The sequence below is a fragment of the Hyla sarda genome, chromosome 4 (genome assembly GCF_029499605.1).
Source record: "Hyla sarda isolate aHylSar1 chromosome 4, aHylSar1.hap1, whole genome shotgun sequence".
In the NCBI taxonomy this organism is placed as follows: Eukaryota; Metazoa; Chordata; class Amphibia; order Anura; family Hylidae; genus Hyla; species Hyla sarda.
This window is the reverse complement of record NC_079192.1, coordinates 99,862,600-99,888,750: the sequence shown is the minus strand read 5'-3', so window position 1 is coordinate 99,888,750 and position 26,151 is coordinate 99,862,600. Positions and strand designations below refer to the sequence as shown.

Below are 26,151 nucleotides of genomic sequence, written 5' to 3'. Positions count from 1 at the left end.
GATTTGTCTATTTTGACAATGAGAGGTAAGCCACGAACTTACCACCACGGGGCGGCCAAACATATGCTGAGACCGCCCAGCCCGACTTACGCTTACAGAAGCAGCATGACTCAGAGTGGTGAAGCGGCTGTCAGGGCTCCAGACAGTGGCAGGAGATTCGAACGCTAAACTTCCGCCAACAGCGTCCGCAAAACGTCACGTATGGCCGGCCAGTAGGTGCAGAGGCATTAAATACCCCCAACTCCCAATGCCCCACCTAGAAGTACAGAAATAGAGCTACAGAGAAATACAGCCTGATAGGCTTACCACATATACTATATATATATATATATATATATATATATATATATATATATATAAATATATATATATATATGTCACGATGCCGGCTGGCAGGTAGTGGATCCTCTGTGCCAGAGAGGGATTGGCGTGGACCGTGCTAGTGGACCGGTTCTAAGCCACTACTGGTTTTCACCAGAGCCCGCCGCAAAGCGGGATGGTCTTGCTGCGGCGGTAGTGACCAGGTCGTATCCACTAGCAACGGCTCACCTCTCTGGCTGCTGAAGATAGGCGCGGTACAAGGGAGTAGGCAGAAGCAAGGTCGGACGTAGCAGAAGGTCGGGGCAGGCAGCAAGGATCGTAGTCAGGGGCAACGGCAGAAGGTCTGGAAACACAGGCAAGGAACACACAAGGAACGCTTTCACTGGCACTAAGGCAACAAGATCCGGCAAGGGAGTGCAAGGGAAGTGAGGTAATATAGGGAAGTGCACAGGTGATTACCCTAATTGGAACCACTGCGCCAATCAGCGGCGCAGTGGCCCTTTAAATCGCAGAGACCCGGCGCGCGCGCGCCCTAGGGAGCGGGGCCGCGCGCGCCGGGACAGAACAGACGGGGAGCGAGTCAGGTAGGGGAGCCGGGGTGCGCATCGCGAGCGGGCGCTACCCGCATCGCGAATCGCATCCCGGCTGGCAGCGGGATCGCAGCGCCCCGGGTCAGAGGACGTGACCGGAGCGCTGCAGCGGAGAGAGAGAAGCGAGCGCTCCGGGGAGGAGCGGGGACCCGGAGCGCTCGGCGTAACAGTACCCCCCCCCTTGGGTCTCCCCCTCTTCTTAGAGCCTGAGAACCTGAGGAGCAGACTTTTGTCTAGGATGTTGTCCTCAGGTTCCCAGGATCTCTCTTCAGGACCACAACCCTCCCAGTCCACTAAAAAAAAATTTTTTCCTCTGACCTTTTTGGCAGCTAAGATTTCCTTGACCGAGAAGACGTCCGAGGAGCCGGAAACAGGAGTGGGAGGAACAGATTTGGGAGAAAAACGGTTGAGGATGAGTGGTTTGAGAAGAGAGACGTGAAAGGCATTAGGGATACGAAGAGAAGGAGGAAGAAGAAGTTTATAAGAGACAGGATTAATTTGACACAAAATTTTGAAAGGACCAAGATAGCGTGGTCCCAACTTGTAGCTAGGGACACGGAAGCGGACATATTTAGCGGAGAGCCATACCTTGTCTCCAGGGGAAAAAACGGGGGGAGCTCTTCTTTTCTTATCCGCGAACCTCTTCATGCGTGAAGAAGCCTGTAAGAGAGAATTTTGGGTCTCTCTCCATATAATGGAAAGGTCACGAGAAATTTCATCCACAGCGGGCAGACCAGAGGGCAAGGGGGTAGGGAGGGGGGGAAGAGGGTGACGGCCGTACACCACGAAAAATGGGGATTTGGAGGAAGATTCAGAGACCCTGAAGTTATACGAGAATTCGGCCCATGGAAGGAGATCTGCCCAGTCATCCTGGCGGGAGGAAACAAAATGTCGCAAATAATCACCCAAGATCTGGTTAATTCTTTCTACTTGTCCATTGGACTGGGGATGATATGCAGAGGAAAAATTTTATTTAATCTTGAGTTGTTTACAGAGAGCCCTCCAGAATTTAGACACGAATTGGACACCTCTATCCGAGACAATCTGCGTAGGCAACCCGTGAAGACGAAAAATGTGTACAAAAAATTGTTTAGCCAACTGAGGCGCAGAAGGAAGACCAGGAAGAGGGATGAAATGTGCCATTTTGGAGAATCGATCAACGACCACCCAAATAACAGTGTTGCCACGGGAAGGGGGTAAATCAGTAATAAAATCCATACCAATCAGAGACCAAGGCTGTTCGGGGACAGGCAGAGGATGAAGAAAACCAGCGGGCTTCTGGCGAGGAGTCTTATCCCGGGCACAGATAGTGCAGGCTCGCACAAAGTCCCCAACATCCGTCTCCAGAGTCGGCCACCAATAGAAGCGGGAGATGAGTTGCACAGATTTCTTGATGCCCGCATGACCTGCGAGATGGGAGGAGTGACCCCATTTGAGGATTCCGAGGCGTTGGCGTGGAGAAACAAAGGTCTTTCCTGGAGGAGTCTGCCTGATGGAGGCAGGAGAAGTGGAGATCAGGCAGTCAGGTGGAATGATGTGTTGCGGAGGGAGATCAACTTCTGAGGCATCCGAGGAACGAGAGAGAGCATCGGCCCTAATGTTCTTATCGGCAGGACGAAAGTGAATCTCAAAATTAAATCGGGCAAAGAACAGAGACCACCGGGCCTGGCGAGGATTCAGCCGTTGGGCAGACTGGAGGTAGGAGAGGTTCTTGTGGTCGGTGTAGATAATAACAGGAAATCTTGATCCCTCCAGCAGATGCCTCCATTCCTCAAGTGCTAATTTAATGGCTAGAAGCTCTCGATCCCCGATGGAGTAGTTCCTCTCCGCTGGAGAGAAGGTCCTAGAGAAAAAACCACAAGTGACAGCATGCCCGGAAGAATTTTTTTGTAGAAGAACAGCTCCAGCTCCCACTGAGGAGGCATCAACCTCCAATAGGAAGGGTTTGGAAGGGTCAGGTCTGGAGAGCACGGGAGCCGAAGAAAAGGCAGACTTGAGTCGTTTAAAGGCGTCTTCTGCTTGAGGAGGCCAGGACTTGGGATCAGCATTTTTTTTGGTTAAAGCCACGATAGGAGCCACAATGGTAGAAAAATGTGGAATAAATTGCCTGTAATAATTGGCGAACCCCAAAAAGCGTTGGATAGCACGGAGTCCGGAGGGGCGCGGCCAATCTAAGACGGCAGAGAGTTTGTCTGGATCCATCTGTAGTCCCTGGCCAGAGACCAAATATCCTAGAAAAGGAAGAGATTGGCATTCAAACAGACATTTCTCAATTTTGGCATAGAGTTGGTTGTCACGAAGTCTCTGAAGAACCATACGGACATGCTGGCGGTGTTCTTCTAGATTGGCAGAAAAAATTAGGATATCGTCCAGATATACAACAACACAGGAGTATAACAGATCACGAAAAATTTCATTGACAAAGTCTTGGAAGACGGCAGGGGCATTGCACAGTCCAAAGGGCATGACCAGATACTCAAAGTGTCCATCTCTGGTGTTAAATGCCGTTTTCCACTCGTCCCCCTCTCTGATGCGGATGAGGTTATAGGCGCCTCTTAAGTCCAATTTAGTGAAGATGTGGGCACCTTGGAGGCGATCAAAGAGTTCAGAGATGAGGGGTAAGGGGTAGCGGTTCTTAACCGTGATTTTATTAAGACCGCGGTAGTCAATGCAAGGACGTAGGGAGCCATCTTTTTTGGACACAAAGAAAAATCCGGCTCCGGCAGGAGAGGAGGATTTACGGATAAAGCCCTTTTTTAGATTCTCCTGGACGTATTCGGACATGGCAAGAGTCTCTGGGGCAGAGAGAGGATAAATTCTGCCCCGGGGTGGAGTAGTGCCCGGGAGGAGGTCGATAGGGCAATCATAAGGCCTGTGAGGAGGTAGAGTCTCAGCTTGTTTTTTGCAGAAAACATCCGCGAAGTCCATATAGGCCTTAGGGAGACCGGTTACTGGAGGAACCACAGAGTTACGGCAAGGGTTACTGGGAACCGGTTTTAGACAGTTCTTGGAACAAGAGGACCCCCAACTCTTGATCTCCCCAGTGGACCAATCCAGGGTTGGGGAATGAAGTTGAAGCCAGGGAAGTCCAAGGAGAATTTCCGAGGTGCAATTGGGGAGGACCAAAAGTTCAATCCTCTCATGATGAGATCCGATGCTCATAAGAAGGGGCTCCGTGCGGAAACGTATGGTACAGTCCAATCTTTCATTATTTACACAATTGATGTAGAGGGGTCTGGCGAGACTGGTCACCGGGATGTTGAACCTGTTGACGAGAAAGGCCAAAATAAAATTTCCTGCAGATCCAGAGTCCAAGAAGGCCACTGTAGAGAAGGAGAAGGCAGAGGCAGACATCCGCACCGGCACAGTAAGACGTGGAGAAGCAGAGTAGACATCAAGGACTGTCTCGCCTTTGTGCGGAGTCAGCGTACGTCTTTCCAGGCGGGGAGGACGGATAGGACAATCCCTCAGGAAGTGTTCGGTACTAGCACAGTACAGGCAGAGGTTCTCCATACGGCGTCGTGTCCTCTCTTGAGGTGTCAGGCGAGACCGGTCGACCTGCATAGCCTCCACGGCGGGAGGCACAGGAACAGATTGCAGGGGACCAGAGGAGAGAGGAGCCGAGGAGACGAAACGCCTCGTGCGAACAGAGTCCATATCTTGGCGGAGTTCCTGACGCCTTTCAGAAAAACGCATGTCAATGCGAGTGGCTAGGTGAATAAGTTCATGTAGATTAGCAGGAATTTCTCGTGCGGCCAGAACATCTTTAATGTTGCTGGATAGGCCTTTTTTGAAGGTCGCGCAGAGGGCCTCATTATTCCAGGACAATTCTGAAGCAAGTGTACGGAATTGTACGGCATACTCGCCAACGGAAGAATTACCCTGGACCAGGTTCAACAGGGCAGTCTCAGCAGAAGAGGCTCGGGCAGGTTCCTCAAAGACACTTCGGATTTCCGAGAAGAAGGAGTGTACAGAGGCAGTGACGGGGTCATTGCGGTCCCAGAGCGGTGTGGCCCATGACAGGGCTTTTCCGGACAGAAGACTGACTACGAAAGCCACCTTAGACCTTTCAGTGGGAAACAGGTCCGACATCATCTCCAGATGCAGGGAACATTGGGAAAGAAAGCCACGGCAAAACTTAGAGTCCCCATCAAATTTATCCGGCAAGGATAAGCGTATCCCAGGAGCGGCCACTCGCTGCGGAGGAGGTGCAGGAGCTGGCGGAGGAGATGACTGCTGAAGCTGTGGTAGTAACTGTTGTAGCATAACGGTCAGTTGAGACAGCTGTTGGCCTTGTTGCGCTATCTGTTGTGACTGCTGGGCGACCACCGTGGTGAGGTCAGCGACAACTGGCAGAGGAACTTCAGCGGGATCCATGGCCGGATCTACTGTCACGATGCCGGCTGGCAGGTAGTGGATCCTCTGTGCCAGAGAGGGATTGGCGTGGACCGTGCTAGTGGACCGGTTCTAAGCCACTACTGGTTTTCACCAGAGCCCGCCGCAAAGCGGGATGGTCTTGCTGCGGCGGTAGTGACCAGGTCGTATCCACTAGCAACGGCTCACCTCTCTGGCTGCTGAAGATAGGCGCGGTACAAGGGAGTAGGCAGAAGCAAGGTCGGACGTAGCAGAAGGTCGGGGCAGGCAGCAAGGATCGTAGTCAGGGGCAACGGCAGAAGGTCTGGAAACACAGGCAAGGAACACACAAGGAACGCTTTCACTGGCACTAAGGCAACAAGATCCGGCAAGGGAGTGCAAGGGAAGTGAGGTAATATAGGGAAGTGCACAGGTGATTACCCTAATTGGAACCACTGCGCCAATCAGCGGCGCAGTGGCCCTTTAAATCGCAGAGACCCGGCGCGCGCGCGCCCTAGGGAGCGGGGCCGCGCGCGCCGGGACAGAACAGACGGGGAGCGAGTCAGGTAGGGGAGCCGGGGTGCGCATCGCGAGCGGGCGCTACCCGCATCGCGAATCGCATCCCGGCTGGCAGCGGGATCGCAGCGCCCCGGGTCAGAGGACGTGACCGGAGCGCTGCAGCGGAGAGAGAGAAGCGAGCGCTCCGGGGAGGAGCGGGGACCCGGAGCGCTCGGCGTAACAATATATATATATATATATATATAAATATTAAACTCAATGGCATTTATCATTGTCTTTTTTGCGCCTTTTGGTTTACGCATGACTGGATGGGATTTTAGATACATCCCTTCCTATCTAACCCACTCTTAACCAAGTAACAACCCCTTCACCCAATAGAAAAGACACTGACACCTGCTGTGGGAAAATTGGGCCGTGTGGCCCATTTATTTAACAAACCAATAAATAACATTTGAATATTTACATATAAACATAACCAAACTGGAGGGCACTCCCCTTCCCCAACCGGATTTGTGCAACACGCTTCTTACCCCTGGCCTCGAGCCCCTGGCCCGGGGGCACCCCGGTAACCTTCTGCACAATCCCTCGAACTCCTGAGGCCCAGAACCACCACCAGGAGGCCCAATTGAACCATCTCAAACATTTATCTTTCAAACTACTAACTCCCCCAGGACCCTTTCACATGCCTCCCCCTTATCAGAATCCCACCCACCAAGCATTTAAAGGAGGGCGGGCGGGACCTTCTTCTCGCTTCTACACGCCAACTGGTGAGTACCCTCCCCCTCTGGAGCACCCCCCTATATACACTCCTTCCCCTCCCCTCCAGATGACCTACCTTTCACCCCACTCTCGAGCCACCTGCTACTGTCCCTTAAAGGAGCAGCAGCCATTTAACCCTTTAACCCCCATTCCCTTGAAATATACCTCTAACCACATTACCCCTTACTAACATCTGGAAGGGCCACTAAAACCCCCATCAAGGCGCCACTACGCCAGGGGTTCCCCCACTCCGTTTGCTCCCATTCCTGTTTATTTTGAGTTGCAATCCACAGATTTTGCCAATACACATAATATGGAAGGGTTTTATGAACTGCACCTTTTTGTGAAAAGGCGCAAAAAAGGCGCAAAGCCACTGAAAATTCTATAAAACTACACCAGCCCAGACTTAGCTTAGATTTTTGGTGAATGGTGAAATTTCAGAAAATATGACCTGCACAAAATGTGTGTGTGTGTGTGTATGTGTATGTATGTATGTGTGTGTGTGTGTATGTATGTGTATGTATTTGTGTATGTTCCAGCATCACTTCCAAACCGCTAAAGATAGTAACATGAAACTTGGCACACATTACTTATATGTCAACAACAAATATAGGATAGGTGATTTAACCCTTACCCACCCCCATTTGCTAGGGTCAGGGTCCAATGCAAACCTATGGGAAATGTGTGTTCCAGCATAACTTTAGTACGGCTGGAGATATTTCGATAATACTTGGTCACGTTACTCATGTGTCAAATAAAAATATATAATAGTTAAATTAACCCCTAACCTGCCCCCATATGTGAAAGATGGGGTTTTTGTTTCAAGTCTCCTGCAAGTATATAGGACTTCTGGTGCCTTACTCCACAAGCTCCGCTCTGCATCTCCTGGTGAATGTGTCCGTCACTGGCAAGCCACATCCTCCCCGCATTCCATGCCCCATCTTTCAAAGACAATATCTTTACCACAACTCAGCCCCACCTGAGGATGGGATATGAGGATTAGAAATGAGGATTAGATATGAGGGCAGGATATTGGGACAGAATATGAGGATGGGAAATGAGGTCGGGATATGAGGTCGGGGTATGAGGATTAGATATGGGGACCGGATATGAGGATTAGATATGGGGACAGGATATTGGGACAGGATATGAGGATGGGATATGAGGTCGGGATATGGGGTCGGAATATGAGGTCAGGGTATGAGGTCAGGATATGAGGACGGGATATGAGGATTAGATATGGGCACCGGATATGAGGATTAGATATGGGGACCAGATATGAGGATTAGTTATGGGGACGGGATATGAGGATGGGATATGGGGACGGGATATGAGGTTGAGATATGAGGACAAAATATAAGGACAGGATATGAGATCGGAATATGAGGAGGGGATTTGGGGTTGGGATATGAGGAGGGTATATGGGGTCAGGATTTAAGGACAGGATATAAGGACAAAAGCTTCCTCCTTTGTTTCCCCCCCCCCCCCCCCACAAGGATAAGGTAGGAAAAAACGGGCAGTGCCGGGTACTCAGCTAGTATTATCTATATATATATAACTCAATGGGGGAGATTTATCAAAACCTGTGCAAAAGAAAAGTTGCCCAGTTGCCCATAGAAACCAATCAGATCATTTTTTAGAGGCATTGTTAAAAATGAAAGAAGCAATCTGATTGGTTGCTATGGGCAACTGGGCAACTTTTCCTCTGCACAGACTTTGATAAATCTCCCCCAATGTATGTGTGTGTATGTATATGTGTATGTATTTGTGTATGTTCCAGCATCACGTCCAAAGGGCTAAAGATATTAACATGAAACTTGGAACACATTACTTATATGTCAACAACAAACATAGGATAGGTTATTTAACCCTTACTTGCCCCCATTTGCGAGGGTTTGGGTTTTTGTTTAACGTCCCATACAAGTCCATGGGAAATATATGTTACTGCAAAACTTCCAAACGGCTGGAGATATTTCAAATACTTGGTCACATGTTACTTATATGTCCACTAAAAATATAAGATAGTTAATTTAACCCTTAACTACCCCAATCTGTGAGGGTCGGAGTTTTTGTTTAAAGTCCCATGCAAATCTACGGGAAATGTATGTTCCAGCGTAACTTCTGTACGGCTGGAGATATTTCAATAATATCTGGTACACATATTACTTACCGTATATGTCAAATAAAAATATATGGTAGTTAAATTAACCATTACCTACACCCTTTTATAAAATAAGTAGTTTTTTTCCAAGTCCCATGCAAGTATATGGGACTTCCAGTACCTTACTCCACAAGCTCCGCTCTGCATCTCCTGGTGAATGTGTCAGTCCGGCTCGCAAGCCACACCCCATCTTTTTGTGCATCGGTCTGGCTTGCAAATCACTCCCAGTCCCACAAAGCCACCCCCCCCCCCGCTATTTTCAGCTTACAATATCTTCATTACAAATCAGTCCCACCTGAGGACAGGATATGAGGACGGGATATGAGGTTGAGATGGGAGGTCGGGATATGAGGATAGGACATAAGGATAGGATATGAGGATGGGACATAAGGACAGGATATGAGGATGGGAAATAAGGATGGGATATGAGGATGGGACATAAGGATGAGATATGAGGATGCGATATGTGGATGGGATATGAGGATGGGATATAAGGATGGAATATGGGGATGAGATATGAGGACAGGATATGAGGTCAGGATATGAGGATGAGATATAAGGACAGGATATAAGGTTGGGAAATGAGGATGGGATATGAGGTTGGGATATGAGGTTGGGATATGAGGATGGGACATAAGGATGGGATATGAGGAAGGCATATGAGGTTGGGATATGAGGTCAGGATTTGAGGATGGGATATGAGGACGGAATATGAGGTCGGGATATGAGGACGGGGTATTGGGTTGGGATATGACAACAAAATATGAGGATGGGCTATGAAGTCAAAGGCTTCCTTCTTTGTTGATTTTCCTCCCCAACAAGGATTAGGAAGGAAAAACTGGGCAATGCCGGGTACTCAGCTAATATATATATATATATATATATATATATATATATATATATGAACAAAGAAAAACTGAGCTCAAGTTTAAGGGTAGGAACACACTACGATTTGGCCCCCGTTAATCGTATCCCTCGGCATCCCGCCGAAAACAAGATGCTGACTTATATTGTTAATGGGCGCAGTGGATCCCATTTAATTCTATGGCCAAAAGGAGTCACCTAGTAACTCCTTTCGCGATGTGTGCGCTATTTCAAAAGCACAACAGCCTCTGTCGAGTCTGCTTAAAATAGCGCATATATCCTGAACTGAGTCACTAGGGGTGACTCAGTTCGGCAGCAGAAGTGAATGGGGTGCGTGGCTCCCATTAACAGTATACGTCAGTATCCCGTTTTCGACGGGATGCCAACAGATACAATTAATGGGGGTCAGAACGCTATGGAAACCTGTTAATTGGTTCTGAAGCCCCCCAAATGTCATCCAAAAATAGGAAAAAGTGAGCATTAAAGAAAACAAAGTAGATAACTAATACAGATAATGCAATTCCTTACATATAAAAGTAAGAAAGATCTGCTGGGAGCTGTAATCACTGTCTATGTAGAGGACAGGAGCTTCTTCAGGGTCCTGTACAGTACACACAATGTCGTAAAAAAATAAAATGGAGCCGCCCTTACCTGGAGCAGCTATCCCTGGAACAAGTAAAGAGTAGTACTAAACATGTAGTACCTTGCTGTACTGAAGGGGGCGCTACCAGACAGCCAGTTAGTGCATGTACTTCAGTAATACAGGGGTTTTACCGGTGAAATGCCCATTCTGATTGGTCAGTTCTTTTTCAGTCATTGACACGTTTCACAGATCTGGACTGTCCGTAGCATTGTATGTTGAGTCTGGTTTCAAGTTACAATGGTCCAGAAAAGACCATTGTATGTTGACGCCATTGTGAGTGATCAATGAACACTTAAATTGGTCCCTGTCCCCATTTGAGCTCACAATCTAAGTTCACCTATCAGTATGTTTTAGAGTATAGGAAGAAACTCACACAAGCAGGGGGCGTACATTCAAACTCCTTGCAGGTGTTGTCCTTGGGATTTCAACCTAGGACCCCAGCACTGCAAGGTGCTAACCACTGAGCTGTATAGTATACATTATACGCTTAAAGGGGTACTCAGCTGCTCAGCATTTGGAACAAACTGTTCCGAACGCTGGAGCCGGCGCCGGGAGCTCGTAATGTCATAGCCCTGCCCCCTCATGACATCACGCCCCGCCCCCTCAATGCAAGTCTATGGGAGCGGGCGTGACGGCTGTCACGCCCCCTCCCATAGACTTGCATTGAGTAGGCGGGACGTGACATCACGAGGGGGTGGGGTTATGACAGCACGAGCTCCTGGCTCCAGCGTTTGGAAGAGTTTGTTCCAAACTCTGAGCAGCGGAATACCCCTTTAATCATCACATGAGGGTCTATGTATGATATATGCCACAAGGTGGCATTTGTAATAGCTATACATTAGAGGAATATGTTGAATATCTCCATCAAGTAAATTGAGCCTTTCCCTGACCTTTACCTTTTTTTTATTTATTTTTTGTTATTTGTTGTATTTAGGAATGCAGTCTCATTTTTTCAGTTTAAGAACAGAATGAATATTAACCAACTTTTTTTTATAAATTTTTTTGCTCTAATGCACATTTATTCCTGATGCTTTTCTGTCCCTGCAGTCAGTGCAGTTCCGTCTTCTTGGTCACATTTCCCTACCTTACATCCCTTCGTCTTTTAATGGGATTAATGTTGTGTAACTTGTGTTTTGTGGGCTGAAGCTACCAATGTATGTTACACGTGGCTCTATTAAGCTTTTAGGCTGCTTACTATGTAGCTACCTGCTGACTTCTCGTAAACATCTACAGACATCTTGCTTCTATATATTCTCTCACGGGATACTCAGTGTGCAGCAGCGAGGTCTACGCTTAAGGGGTATGTGCAACTACAAAACATAGAAATATCAATTGGCTTTTTTTTTTAATTAGTATAGTTCTTGAGAGTTTTCTGATTTATTTTACAATATAGTATAGAAAAATACTTTTAGTTCATCTGGTACTAGTCCTTCATTTGGATAAACTTTAGAAGTATTGCCGGCATCAGTAGTGTACCCATTAGAGATGAGCGAATTTACAGTAAATTCGATTCGTCAAGAACTTCTCGGCTCGGCAGTTGATGACTTTTCCTGCATAAATTAGTTCAGCTTTCAGGTGCTCCCGTGGGCTGGAAAAGGTGGATACAGTCCTAGGAAAGAGTCTCCTAGGACTGTATCCATCTTTTCCAGCCCACCGGAGCACCTGAAAGCTGAACTCATTTATGCAGGATAAGTCATCAACTGCCGAGCCGAGAAGTTCGTGACGAATCGAATTTACTGTAAATTCGCTCATCTCTAGTACCCATACCTAGCATTATACACTGCCAGAACTGTTCTGCAGGATGAATGCATTTTTTAGAAGCCTAGATTTAGAAATCAGATAGGCATGTATGTGTATATTGACAGCATAAAATACAAAAACTGTTTATATATATATATATATATATATATATATATATATATATGTTTATTTAGAAGAAAAATGATTGAAATTATAGATAGATACAAATCCAAATTTTAAAGAAGAACAAAAAGATGTTATTTCATGTCTGTGGTATGGCAGACTATAAGTGGTTAATGTTATTTGTTTCATTATATAAATTTGCATTTATTTTTAAATGCTTTATATGTATTTCAGGGACAACCATAAGTATTATATAACCCGGAGCTGCATTCACAATTCTGCTGGTTGTCATTGCAATTAGCTTTGACAGGCACACCTATACCAGCTTATCTGATCTCCTATGGACAGTTTTACCAAGGGTATTATGGGTATTTTTGTGCCTGTTAGGTTAAGTTTCCACTTGTTTTTTTTTTTCTGGCAGTTTTTGGAAATCTGCCACTGCAGTTTTTGAGCCAAAGTCAGAAGTGGATCCATAAGGGAGGAGAAGTGTAAGTCCTTCCTTTATATGTCCTATTCCTTATGAATACACTTCTGGCTTTGGCTCAAAAGCGGCAGATCTCCAAAAACTGCCAGTAAAACAAACAAATGGAAACTTAGCCTAATAGAGCCAAGTATCCCTGGTTGAACACTGGTTTACGGTGCATTCACACCCCGTTTTTGCAATACAGTTCCCATATACGTGTTCAATGTGAAAACCGTATGGAACCGTATTGAAAACCGTATGCACTGACTCTGCATTGAAAACAGAAAGATGCATCAGGTTGTGTCCGTTTTGCATCCTGTACTGTTTTGTCAGGTTTTTTTCCCGTACCCAAAACTATAGCCTACCACGGTTTTTGGTCTGGGTGAAAAACTGTATTAAATCGTATACGTTTTTTTTAAACATGGAAGTCAATGTGAACTGTACAGAACAGTATGTACATACGGTTCAATCCGGTTTTCACCATATGGTTTTTGACTTTGCACAGTTTTTTTTTCTTGGAATTTCAATCAAACAAGTGAAACTTTATTCAAAAAGTTAAAAACGTATACGTTTTTTTCTTAAAAAATGGATGCAACCGGACATCATTTTTCAAACTGTATACGGTTTTTAAAGCTTCACTTGTTTGATTGAAATTCCAAGAAAAAAAACTGCAAAGTCAAAAAACGTATGGTGAAAACCGGATGGAACCGTATGCACATACGGTTCTGTACGGTTGTAATTTGTACATACGTTTTGATGCAGTTGAGTCCGGCGTTGAGGAATCCGTTTTTCATCAAAAACCTGATACGGGAACTGTACTGCAAAAACGTGGTGTGAATGCAGCCTTAGTATCGGGACTTACAGCCTTATATACCCCTATGACGTTGTCAGTGTGGGTCATTGCTTGGGTTAGGACTTGCGCCTATAATACGGATGCAGAAATTCACTTCTATAACACTTGTGGGAAACTAAACTTAAAGGGGTACTCTGCTGGAAAAAAAAAATATTTTTTAATCAACTGATGTCTGAAAGTTAAACAGATTTGTAAATTTAAAAATCTTAATCCTTCCTGTTCTTATCAGCTGCTGTATACTACAGAGGAAGTTCTTTTCTTTTTGAATTTTCTTTCTGTCTGACCACAGTGCTCTCTGCTGACACCTCTGTCCATGTCAGGAACTGTTCAGAGCAGGATAGGTTTGCTATGGGGATTTGCTTGCACTCTGGACAGTTCCTAAAATGGACAGAGGAGTCAGCAGAGAGCACTGTTGTCAGACAGAAAAGAAATTCAAAAAGAAAAGAACTTCCTGCGGAGCGTACAGCAGCTGATAAGTACTGGAAGGATTAAGATTTTTAAATAGAAGTCATTTACAAATCTGTTTAACTTTGTCACACCAGTTGATTAAAAATATATATATTTTCCAGCGGAGTACCCCTTTAAAGGTATATTTATTACCGTGCATTTTTGGATAGCTATACATTTTGGTTTATTGTGTAGTACATGTACTAGTAAGCAAATCACTACAGGAAATGTAACGCCAATGTCAGCAGGTTGTATCGAGAATAAGCTAAAAGTCAGATCAGTGTTTTTCAACCAGGGTGCCTCCAGCTGTTGCAAAACTACAACTCTCAGCATGCCTGGACAGCCTTTGGCTGTCCAGGCATGCTGGGAGTTGTAGTTTTGCAACAGCTGTTCGCACACTGTTTGGAAAACACTGATAACGATTTTTGTTATATGTAGGTAAACTGCAAAGGGTTCAGTGGTGAATATATGTTTTATAATGCACGAAAAATTAACCTTATAATTATAATAATTACGCCGGGTTCACACAGCAAACAACATTGACGATGTATTTTATTTTATGCACTGATTTTCATCCATAATGGGTCTGAATTTTTGAGATGGCTAAAAATAGAATGCGTCGACAATAGTTCCACTATGGGTGAACCCGGCCTTAAATAGTCATGTACTATACTTTACTCAGATACAGTGTTTCTTCTATATAGTGCTGCAATCCTTTTTTCGACAGTAGGAATCTTAATAAAGACAGTTTCATTCTATCACATAATGGTCACATTTAGAGATGAGCGAACTTACAGTAAATTCGATTCGTCACGAACTTCTCGGCTCGGCAGTTGATGACTTTTCCTGCATAAATAAGTTCAGCATTCAGGTGCTCCGGTGGGCTGGAAAAGGTGGATACAGTCCTAGGAGACTCTTTCCTAGGACTGTATCCACCTTTTCCAGCCCACCGGAGCACCGGAAAGCTGAACTAATTTATGCAGGAAAAGTCAGCAACCGCCGAGCTGAGAAGTTCGTGACGAATCGAATTTACTGTAAGTTTGCTCATCTCTAGTCACATTTTAACAACCATATTGTGGCTGCAAAACCCGATATATCGCAGTTCTGCTGAATGGGACTTAAAGGGGTACTCCACCCCTAGACATCTTTTCCCCTATCCAAAGGATACCATGTGGCACCCACATGTAACGGCTTCCAGAACCGCTGGAGGCCCTCAGGCTAATACCATCCCGACCACAGAGACGTAAGATCGTAAGACCTCCCCCTCAATGCAAGTCTATGGGAGGGGGGCGTGAAAGCTGTCATGCCTCCTCCCATAGACTTGCATTGAGGGGGCGGGGTGTGACGTCACACGGGGGCGGAGTCGTGATGTCACAATCTTACGTCCCCGTGTTCGGGATGGTATTAGCCTGAGGGCCTCCAGCGTTTCCGGAAGCCGTTACAGGTGGGTGCCGCGATCAGACATCTTATCCCCTATCCAAAGGATAGGGGATAAGATGTCTAGGGGTGGAGTACCCCTTTAAAGGAGCTATCCAGGAATAGAAAAACAGAACTACTTTCTTTCAAAATACGCTCCCCATAGGTTTCCAGGTTGGGTGTGGTTTTGCAGCTCTGTTCCATTGAAGTGAATGGAGCCAAGTTGTAATACCACACGCAACCTGGGGACAAAAGGGGGGCGGTCTTTGAAAGAAATTAGCTGTGTTTTTCTATTCCTGGATAACCCCTTTAAATGGGTTATCCAGGCATAGAAGCATGGAGCTAATTTCTACAAAAAAAAAAAAAAAAACAGCACCACCTCTTTCCCTAGGTTGTGTGTGGTATTGCAGCTCTATTCCATTGAAGTGAATGGAGCCAAGTTGTAATACCACACACAACTTAGGGACAGATGGGGAGCGGTTTTTGAAAGAAATTAGCTGTATTTTTCTATTCCTGGATAACCCCTTTAAAGGGGTTGTCCAGGCATAGAAACACGGAGCTAATTTCTTCCCAAAAAAAAAAAAAAAAACTGCACCATCTCTGTCTTCAGGTTGTGTGTGTGGTATTAAAACGTGGCTCCATTCTAAGGGAACAGAGCTGCAATACCACACACAACCTGAGGACAGAGGTGGTGCTGCTTTTTTTGGGGGGAAGAAATTAGCTCTGTGTTTCTATCCCTTTAAGATTCTGTTGTGATCTAAGTTTGGCTCGACAGAACTGCTGGGGGCTGGGGTTTTGCGGCTGGGAAATACAACCAGGACCGTGATGACCATGTACTTGATCGAATACTAATCAGATTTTTTTATCTTACTTGTTATTTAGGCAGCAGTAGGTGGCAAAAAAGACATGTCATTTCTGTACTGTTTCCTAAACATGTCGCTGTCCATTACAATATCAGTTGTAAGACGTTAGAAAACTCCTGTTTTCATGTTATGGGGAAATTTTACATTATACCTACAGCTAGTTAAAGGTAAAAGGAACAGAATTAAAGGGGTATTTTAAAGGGAAAAAAAAATGTCAAATCAACTGGGGCCAGAAAGTTAAACAGATTTGTAAATTGAAGAAAAGGGGTAGGTGCCAGCGAGTAGAAAACTTCACCTTTATTTTGTCGTGTTAAAACCATTGACATGAAAAATCTTCAATAAAGAACAAGAATAAAATCTTTGGAAAAGGCGCCCAGCGTGACGTGTTTCAGGTCATGTGACCTTTCATCAGATGCATGATGGGAAGCCGAGAGGCGGGGAATATATAGAGCAAGAAAAGAAAAGGAACAGGTGAGTGAAACACTGACCTGTGATTAACCCCAAACGTTCCAAATAATATTCTCCACTTGGCTGGACACCATGACAAGATTAAAAATATAACATTACATGAACAAGGAAAATGTTATATAGAAAAAAAGAAACCATTGATGGTAACAAAGTTGCATAGCAAGAGTATACTGTAATGTATAGCAGTGAAGCAAAGATGCAATGCAAAAATGTATAAAAATATCAATATCACTTAACGCAGCAAAACAATTAAATTACTTTTATTAAAAAACCTTAATCCTTCCAGTACTTATCAGCTGCTGTATGCTCCACAGGAACTTGTGTAGTTCTTTTCAGTCTTACCACAGTTCTCTCTGCTGACACCTCTGTCCGTGTCAGGAGCAAATTCCCGTAGCAAACCTCTCCTGCTCTGGCCAGGTCTTGACAGACAGAGGTGGCAGCAGAGAGCACTGTGGTCAGACTGAAAAGAACCACACAACTTTTTCTGTAGTATTCAGCAGCTTATAAGTACTGAAAGGATTAAGATTTTTAAGTAGAAGAAATTTACAAATCTGTTTAACTTTCTGGCCCAAGTTGATTCGAAAACATTTTTATATCCTCTGGAGTACCCCTATAAACCTGACGGCTCATTGCTAAGGGTGCATTCATACCATGCTTTTGCAATACAGTTCCCGTATACGTTTGCAATGTGAAAACCGTACGGAACCGTATTGAAAACCGTATGCATTGACTCTGCATTGAAAACCGTATGCATTGCCTCTGCATTGAAAACCATATGAATTGACTCTGCATTGAAAACCGTATGAATTGACTCTGCATTGAAAACCGTATGCATTGACTCTGCATTGAAAACCATATGTATTGACTCTGCATTGAAAACCGTATGCATTGACTCTGCATTGAAAACCATATGTATTGACTCTGCATTGAAAACTGTATGCATTGACTCTGCATTGAAAACCGTATGAATTGACTCTGCATTGAAAACGGTATGCCAAAAGATGCATCAGGTTGTGTCCGTTTTGCATCCTCTACGTTTTTGTCAGTTTTTTTTTCCCGTACCCAAAACCGTAGTCTACCACAGTTTTTGGTCCGGGTGAAAAACTGTATTAAACCGTATACGTTTTTTTTTTTTAACATGGGAGTCAATGGGAACCGTACAGAACCGTATGCGCATACGGTTCCATCTGGTTTTCACCATACGGTTTTTGACTTTGCACATTTTTTTTTCTTGGAATTTAAATCAAACAAGTGAAACTTTATTCAAAAATGGAGTGAAAAGTTAAAAACGTATACGTTTTTTTCTTAAAAAACGGATGCAACCGGACATCATTTTTCAAACCTTATATGATTTTTAACTTGAAATTTGTACACTCGTTTTGATACAGTTTAGTCAGGTTTTGAGTAATCCGTTTTTCATCAAAAACCTGATACGGGAACTGTATTGCAAGAACATGGTGTGAATGCAGCCTTACGTGGGTAGGTGACTTCTTCTTCATTTTATTACAGACAAGAAGGGGGGGGGGGGCATGGGTCTCAGTTGCTCTGAACACCCTATGGGTAAAATCACACCTTGTAATATTTACCAATATATAAAATTTTACTTGCGCATTTTCGGCACAAAAAAAACTAAACAAAAACTTTGATCCAACCATGTGAATTTTTATATGCAATAATCTTATGCTCAATATATTATGGGGTGATATAAGCTTAGCAATTATTTATACAGATTTTCTAGCGATTTTAAACATCATTTCATCCAACTCAAATTATGACTCAAATCTGGTTTCGTGTCTGCCATCTTTCTTAGCTTCAGTTGTCATTGTCTAGGCCAACCCCATTTTGAGACTCCACTGGAATGAGTGTCCTGGATGACGTCCCCTTCAAATTGTACGAAGGCTTCATCCCCTTCCCCTCACCTGAAGAGACTATAGCCAACCGCTCAAATGTTAATGTTCCAGACTGCAGCAATATACTTATGTGTACTGTGGTGAGTCATGGGGATTACCTGTATGTACCATTCCTATACTATTTATATGTTAGTGATTTGCTTACAGCTACTAGGAGATAATAACTCTGTAATACGGCATTAGATGGCGCATGCAATGGATTTTTTACAGATTATGACAAAATCATTGTAAGCATCGAAGGCATATGGTGGTCCATCTATGGGCACCCTACTATTTGCTGCATACAACTCAGGGCTAGTTCACATCACGTCTTTGCCATTTGTTGATCATATACTTTTAAACAGATGAAAAATATGTTGAAGCATATTGTTTAACACACCGATAGCCCTGTATTGGTAAAATATGATGCAAAAATACATTGACTACGTTCTGCCTTATGTACACATTTGTGGGATGGAAAATGGTAGCATACTACTCCTTTATCTAAAACTTATACCCAATAGATATGTTTGAGGTTTTTTTTTTTTACCATAAGATGCAAGGAAAAGTGTATGGAAACGTAATACCTTACGTTTCCATACGTTTAATGTATCTGTTTATTATTTTATGTGCAATAACAGGATTTGAATTGAATTCCACATCTGTACAAGAATAAAGGAAAAGTTATATTTTTTCATGTTAAAACCTATGGAAATGTATAGCAGTGGGCTTAAGCCTTTTATATATATCAACTGGTTCCAGAAAGTTAAACAGATTTGTAAATTACTTCTATTAAAAAATCTTAATCCTTTCAGTACTTATGAGCTTCTGAAGTTAAGGTTGTTCTTTTCTGTCTAAGTAATCTCTGGTGACACGTGTCTCGGGAAACGCCCAGTTTAGAAGCAAATTCCCATAGCGAACCTCTTCTAAACTGGGCCGTTCCCGAGACACGTGTCATCAGAGAGCACTTAGGGGGGGGGGGGGGGGGGGAATGTTTAACCGCTGAGACCCCCCTGGGATCTCCTGTACAGGGCCTCTCCTACTTACCTGTCCTGTCCACCTTCCTGAAGTGACGGCCCTCTTAGCCAATCACAGGTGATGTCTCTCATCCAGTTTTGTCACAATACTGAAAGCATAAAACCCTGCAAAATAAGTTACAGCATTTTATTGATTCCATTGTCACTTTATGCCATTTGTAGATGTAGCTCCGTTATACTGTCCATAGACATTAGGTTGAGGTCTCCATATTTATTGAGCTCTAGCAACAATCGGATGTACATGGGGCCAAGACTTCAGCATGTGCTAGATTTATTGTATTACCCCTAGATCATAGGGTCTAGCAGGCCTTCATTACTCTAGCCCAGTATTTCCCAACCAGGGTGCCTCCGGCTGTTTCAGAACTACAACTCCCAGCATGCTCGGACAGCCTTTGGCTGTCCGGGCATGCTGGGAGTTGTAGTTCTGCAACAGTTGGAGGCATCTTGGTTGGAAAACACTGCTGTATCCTAACCATAAATTTAATTGCTTCTACATACAACTAAAAATAAGCAGTGCATTGTGGGGGGGACTCTGGAGTACTAATAAAAACATTAAAAATATATACTTTTCCTTATCTGCAGCACGATTTCACTGTAGAGAGAAAGGTTCTAGACTGGGTGAATGAAATGTACAGTCGAAAAGCCACCATGTCTGATGTCAGTCCCACGGCACCCCCATACTGGATGATGCGTGAAAGGAAGGGGGTGTCCCCAAACAGACGCAGCAGCCCCCAGCGGCCTTCATTACCCATGAGAAGGTGTAGAAGCATAAGCTCCTCAGATGTTAATTCTAGCCGTTCACGCAGCAGCTGGGGTGGAGCAGAAAACACGGATAAGGAGAATGTCTTCGAGGAAGATGGATACTCTGAGGACGATGAGTACTCTTCATCGGAGGAGAGTGAGAGAGGGGATCGGCAAAGAGAAGCAAGGTCACGCTTGTGCAATAGTCGTCAGCAGCCGCATTGGTCTAACAGACCGCGTACCTCTCCATTCCTGCCCAGCCCACCCCCTAGGTGTCGTTGCTCGCATGTTGAATCTCCTCCATCCCATACGAAAAGGAGAAAGTCAGTAACTTCATCGCACATCTCTAAGATTGAGCTGGAGGCTGCGAATAAAAGAATTGCAGCTCTGGTGCACCCACAGAATGGAAATTTGGTTGCCAGAGGCAGCCCCCAGGGTCAACACCAAGTGAGCAACTGCTGCGGACACAGTTTGAGTCCAACACCGCCTCCACATCCAAACTACTGCTGCTGCTCCAAGAGACCATACAGTGCTGGCAGTATCCCTCCAATACGCTGCCACAAACCCACTCATACGGTAAAATATATGCTTATGGTGGCATGTTACCCTTTGACATTAACTGATCAGATAGATCATCATGATAAACGATGGACAGGGTATTTATGTCTTCCAAGGTGACCATATTTGATCAGTCAGGCTCCGGCCATCCATATTGATAAGCTATGTAAAGAAGCTGCAGTACCACGTCCCTTAAATTGCTACAGGAACAGCACCATACATACGCTGTGTCCCATTTTTCTACTGATTGGTGGGAGTGGTGGGAGTCAAGCCATCCACAGATAAGATAGGCTATTATGGAAAACCCCTTTAAATACAAATAAATCAGTTTTGTACATGAGCAATCTAGAGGGTAGGCCCTGAAGCTCCCACTGATTTAAATGGGAGCTTTAGCATTACACCATGCTGAAAAAAGAGAGATGTTACTTTTTTGAAGGACATTTCCCCCACTCCTACTGAAGTAAATGGGAGCAGGTTTTGGGCAGTCACATCACTCTGTTTTGGGTGGCAAAATTGGTGCATTTTGTGTCCATGTGAATGGGCTTGTACACACAGCAATACCATGTACATGGACCCAGTGTGGCAGCACATAGATTCCTTGTGAGTCAATAATAGCAATAATTTATATATATATATATATATATATATATATATATATATATATACAGTGGTCCCTCAAGTTACAATATTAATCGGTTCCAGGACGACCATTGTATGTTGAAACCATTGTATGTTGAGACCATAACTCTATGGAATCCTGCTAATTGGTTCTGAAGCCCCAAAATGTCATCCAAAAATAGGAAAAAGTGAGAATTAAAGAAAAATAAGTAGATAACTAATATAGATAAAGCAAATCCTTACATATAAAAGTAAGAAAGATCTGCTGGGAGCTGTAAATCACTGTCTATGTCAGTGTTTTCCAATCAGGGTGCCTCCAGCTGTTGCAAAACTACAACTCCCAGCATGCCCGGACAGCCAAAGGCTGTCCGGGCATGCTGGGGGTTGCAGTTTTGCAACAGCTGGAGGCACCCTCATTGGGAAACACTGGTCTATGTATAGGACAGGAGCTTCTTCAGGGTCCTGTACAGTACACACAGTGTCCTAAAAAAGTTAAATGAAGCCGCCCTCACCTGGTGTCCAAAGGAGCAGGTAACCCCGGTACAGGTAAATAGTACAGAAGAGGTAATACCTCTCTGTACTGTAGGGGGCGCTACCAGACAGCCATTCAGTCCATGCACTTCAATAATACAGGGGTTTTACCAGTAAAATGCCCATTCTGATTGGTCAGTTCTTCCAGCCATTGACACATTTCACAGATCTGGACTGTCTGTACATTGTATGTTGAGTATGGTTTCAAGTTACAATGGTCCAGAAAAGACCATTGTATGTTGAAACTATTGTATGTTGAGGCCATTGTAAGTTGAGGGATCACTGTATATATATATACCGTATATAGCACCAAATTTTACGCAGAACTTTACAGTACAAAGTGAAAATCAGACATTACATAGAAACAAACTATTCAATAACTTTCACATAAGGAGAGAGGGGGTTATGGGGTAAAGACAACTTATTAAAGACAATTTATTACCAAGTTACAAACTTTACAGCACTGCACTGGTTTGTGAAATGTATCATTTCTGCTTGTGTACCTCCAGACCCTGAGTCCATATTCCTGCCTCCCACCTACAAGAAGGAATCATTCTGACTGCTCAGGGGACGTCCTACTAGCCCTTAGCCAAGAAGAACGTGATGTCATCGAGGCGGTGACATCTGTGGGGTACCCACTCCGCAGAGCTATGATTGCAATGCAGAAAATGGGAGGGCAAAGCCTAGAACAGGTAATTGTAGAGGTTTTCCCAACATGAAATATTTAAAATATCCAGATTAGTATAAAAAGTCTTCATAAAGTCAGGTTTCTACTAACTAAATTGTATTGTACATAAAGTCTATTGGTGTAAATGTTTAGTAAGAGATCATTAAAACCTGAATTTAGAAGATTTATTATTTAGTTTATTGTCATTAGTTTGTTTTTTTAAGGGTTCGTCATACAACATACCAACGTATTTCATTTTTAAGGGTCTTTATTTTGCCGCCTGCAGATGAAAATACGCAGGTAAAATAAAATATGATGGCAAGTTTGCCGTTTTTTCTATAATGAAATTTGTCAACTTTTGTATTGTTGGCTGTCTTCAATCTATACTCCTGGCTCCATTACATTCTCCTGGTCATGCTTACAGACCTTTTATTATGAAGTGCTTGAAAAATATTTCCTAACTATGCTATTACCTTAACCATTTAGCCATTAGGGGTGGTGCGAATTCCACACAATAGGTACTGTAATAGCATACTCCTATACTTAGCGCTAAACTTTCTCTGACTACATCCTTAAAGAGGTATTCCAGGCCAAAACTTTTTTTTATATATCAACTGGCTCCGGAAAGTTAAACAGATTTGTAAATTACTTCTATTAAAAAATCTTAATCCTTCCAATAGTTATTAGCTTCTGAAGTTGAGTTGTTGTTTTCTGTCTAACTGCTCTCTGATGACTCACGCCCCGGGAGTTGTGCAGTTCCTATGGGGATATTCTCCCATCATGCACAGCTCCCGGGACATGACATCATCATTGAGCAGTTAGACAGAAAACTTCAGAAGCTAATAACTATTGGAAGGATTAAGATTTTTTAATAGAAGTAACTTTCCGGAGCCAGTTGATATATACCGTATTTTTCGCCATATAAGACACACTTTTTCTTCCCCAAAACTGGGGGGGGGGGGGGGGGGGGGGGGGAAGTTGGTGCATCTTATACGGCGAATACCTGCGGCCATCAATGGCCGGGACCCGCCGCTAATACGGGACATCACTGATCGCGGTGATGCCCTGTATTAACCCTTTAGACGCTGACCGCCGCGTCAGAAGCGAAAATAACACTAACCCGGCTGCTCAGTTGGGCTGTTCGGGACCGCCGCTGTGAAATCGCAGCATCCCGAACAGCTTACTGGACACCGGGAGGGACCTTACCTGCCTCCTCGGTGTCTTCTCCATGCCGGGATCCTCTGCGCTCTCCTTCGGCGTCATCACGTCATCGTGCACGCCGTCATCCAATAGGAGCGGCGTGATGAAGGCGACGTGATGACGGTGACGGAGAGCGTGGATCACGGGGAAGAAGAAGTCCGGAGCATCGGGGACACCAAGGGGACGCGGCGACAGCGATGGAAGGCGACATCCAGGGCCCCGGTGACGGGTCCAGAGCGGTGGGGACACGTGAGTACTACCTCCTATACCAGTGGTCTTAAACCTGCAGACCTCCAGATGTTGCAAAACTACAACTCCCAGCATGCCCAGACAGCCAACGGCTGTCCGGGCATGCTGGCAGTTGCAGTTTTGCAACATCTGGAGGTCCGTAGGTTGAAGACCACTGTTGGGTTCAGAATCTTTATTTTTTTAGATTTGGCACCTATAAATTGGGTGCGTCTTATACGCCGGTGCGTCCTATAGGGCGAAAAATACGGTATATGAGGGCCACAATAACCCCTTAAGGACGCAGCGTTTTTCCTTTTTTGTATTTAAATTTTTTCCTCATTACCTTCTAAAAATCATAACGCTTTCAATTTTGCACATAAAATTCCATATGATAGCTTATTTTTTGCGCCACCAATTCTGCTTTGCAATGAGATTAGTCATTTTACCCAAAAATCCACAGCGAAACGGAAAAAAAATTCACTGTGCGACAAAATTGAAGAAAAAAATGTCATTTTGTAACTTTTGGGGGCTTCCGTTTCTACGCAGTGCATTTTTTGGTAAAAATTACACCTTATCTTTATTCTGCAGGTCCATACGGTTAAAATGATACCCTACTTATATAGGTTTGATTTTGTCGTACTTTAGAAAAAATCATAACTACATGCAGGAAAATGTATATGTTTAAAATTGTCATCTTCTGACCCCTATAACGGGCCGGTATGAGGGCTCATTTTTTGCGCCATGTTCTGAAGTTTTTATCGGTACCATTTTTGCATTTGTCGAACTTTTTGATCGCTTTTTATTCATTTTTTTTATGATATAAAAAGTGACCAAAAATACTCTATTTTGGACTTTGGAATTTTTTTTGCGCGTACGTCATTGACCGTGCGGTTTAGTTAACGATATATTTTTATAGTTCGGACATTTACACACGAGGCGATACCACATATGTTTATTTTTATTTACTCAGGTTTTTTTATGGGAAAAGGGGGGTGATTCAAACTTTTATTAGGGAAGGGGTTAAATTACATTTATTAAATTTTTTTCACTTTTTTTGCAGGAAAACTGTCAGTTCGCACCCCAAGCCCCCCCCCCCCCCACACTATCCAGTGGTACTGGCTGGTAATGTGGGGGACGCTGATCAGTTTGATGCCTACCGTGCCCGGATCCGCCCTGCCGTCCGTCCGAAACCTTCGATTTTCTGTATATGCTAATTAGTTGCTAACTGGCACAGGCCGGGCTAACTGGCACTGTGACGTCAGTGCCGTTGGCTGCCCAGCTCATCAATATTCCTCCCCTCCCTCCGCCTCTCCCTCTTCATTACAGAACAGGGAGAAGAGGCAGAGGGAGGGGAGGAATATTGATGAGCTGGACGGCGCTGATGTCAGAGTGCCAGTTAGCCCGGCCTGTGCCAGTTAGGACCTGATTAGCATATACAAAACATCGAAGATTTCGGCTGAACATCGGGGCGGATCCGGGCATGATAGGCATCAAACTGATCAGCGTCCCCCGCACTACCAGCCAGTACTGCTGGTTAGTGCGGGGGGGAGCAAGCTGACAGTTTTCCTTTAAGGTCTCTCAAGTCACTGGTCACCACCGTGGGCCCGGCTACACTGTATAGACTGTACCATCTGTCACTCAGTAAAGCTACCATTGTCCGTAACTTGGCGTCAGAGTCATTATTGCCCCCGTGCCTAGCCCAGGATCCAGCGATATACCTTTGGGGGGTATTGAAGATAAACCACGCCCTGGCGTCATGAATACAATGGGTTAATGCCATCTGCCCCTAGGGTAATTCCATCTGCCCTGCATCTCACACCCCATACCACATACACTAGGACCAATTCCAACAGAAGCCAAATAAGTATTCAAAAGCAGTGATGAGCAGCAGGGGCCATATTCGAATTTTGCGATATTTCGCGAATATATGGACGAATATTCGACCTATATTCGCGAAATTTGCATATATTCGCTATGTTCATTCTCTTTTAGTTTTTTTTCCATGCAAAAATTCGAAATGAAATTTGCAAAGTGCGCATGCGTGATTATATCTTGCACCTAAAAGAAGGGTAGGATCAGTGTCCTCTGACTGGATGTGC

The 26,151-nt window shown here is 44.4% G+C and overlaps 1 protein-coding gene and 1 long non-coding RNA gene across 5 annotated transcripts in view; one reads left to right on the top strand and one right to left on the bottom strand.

The window, feature by feature from the left end:
• Window positions 1–26,151, bottom strand: part of LOC130368304 (uncharacterized) — a 42,952-nt gene that overhangs the window by 16,159 nt on the left and 642 nt on the right. For 2 of the 3 annotated variants that reach the window (XR_008892405.1, XR_008892406.1), the window contains exons 2-3: window positions 19,520–19,614; window positions 11,417–11,520 (exon numbers count right to left, since the gene is read on the bottom strand). This is a non-coding gene — a long non-coding RNA (uncharacterized LOC130368304). The remainder of the gene's footprint in view (window positions 1–11,416; window positions 11,521–19,519; window positions 19,615–26,151) is intronic. The other variant, XR_008892407.1, reaches the window with a different exon arrangement.
• Window positions 11,391–26,151, top strand: part of UBAP1L (ubiquitin associated protein 1 like) — a 29,964-nt gene continuing 15,203 nt past the window's right edge. Inside the window, exons 1-4 of one of the 2 annotated variants that reach the window (XM_056571754.1) lie at window positions 11,391–11,510; window positions 18,414–18,573; window positions 20,092–20,826; window positions 22,467–22,649. In XM_056571754.1, coding sequence (XP_056427729.1) covers window positions 18,442–18,573; window positions 20,092–20,826; window positions 22,467–22,649 — 1,050 coding nt within the window. In that variant the 5' untranslated portion in view covers window positions 11,391–11,510; window positions 18,414–18,441. Of the gene's footprint in view, window positions 11,511–16,491; window positions 16,587–18,413; window positions 18,574–20,091; window positions 20,827–22,466; window positions 22,650–26,151 lie in introns of those variants that run through there. The other variant, XM_056571755.1, reaches the window with a different exon arrangement.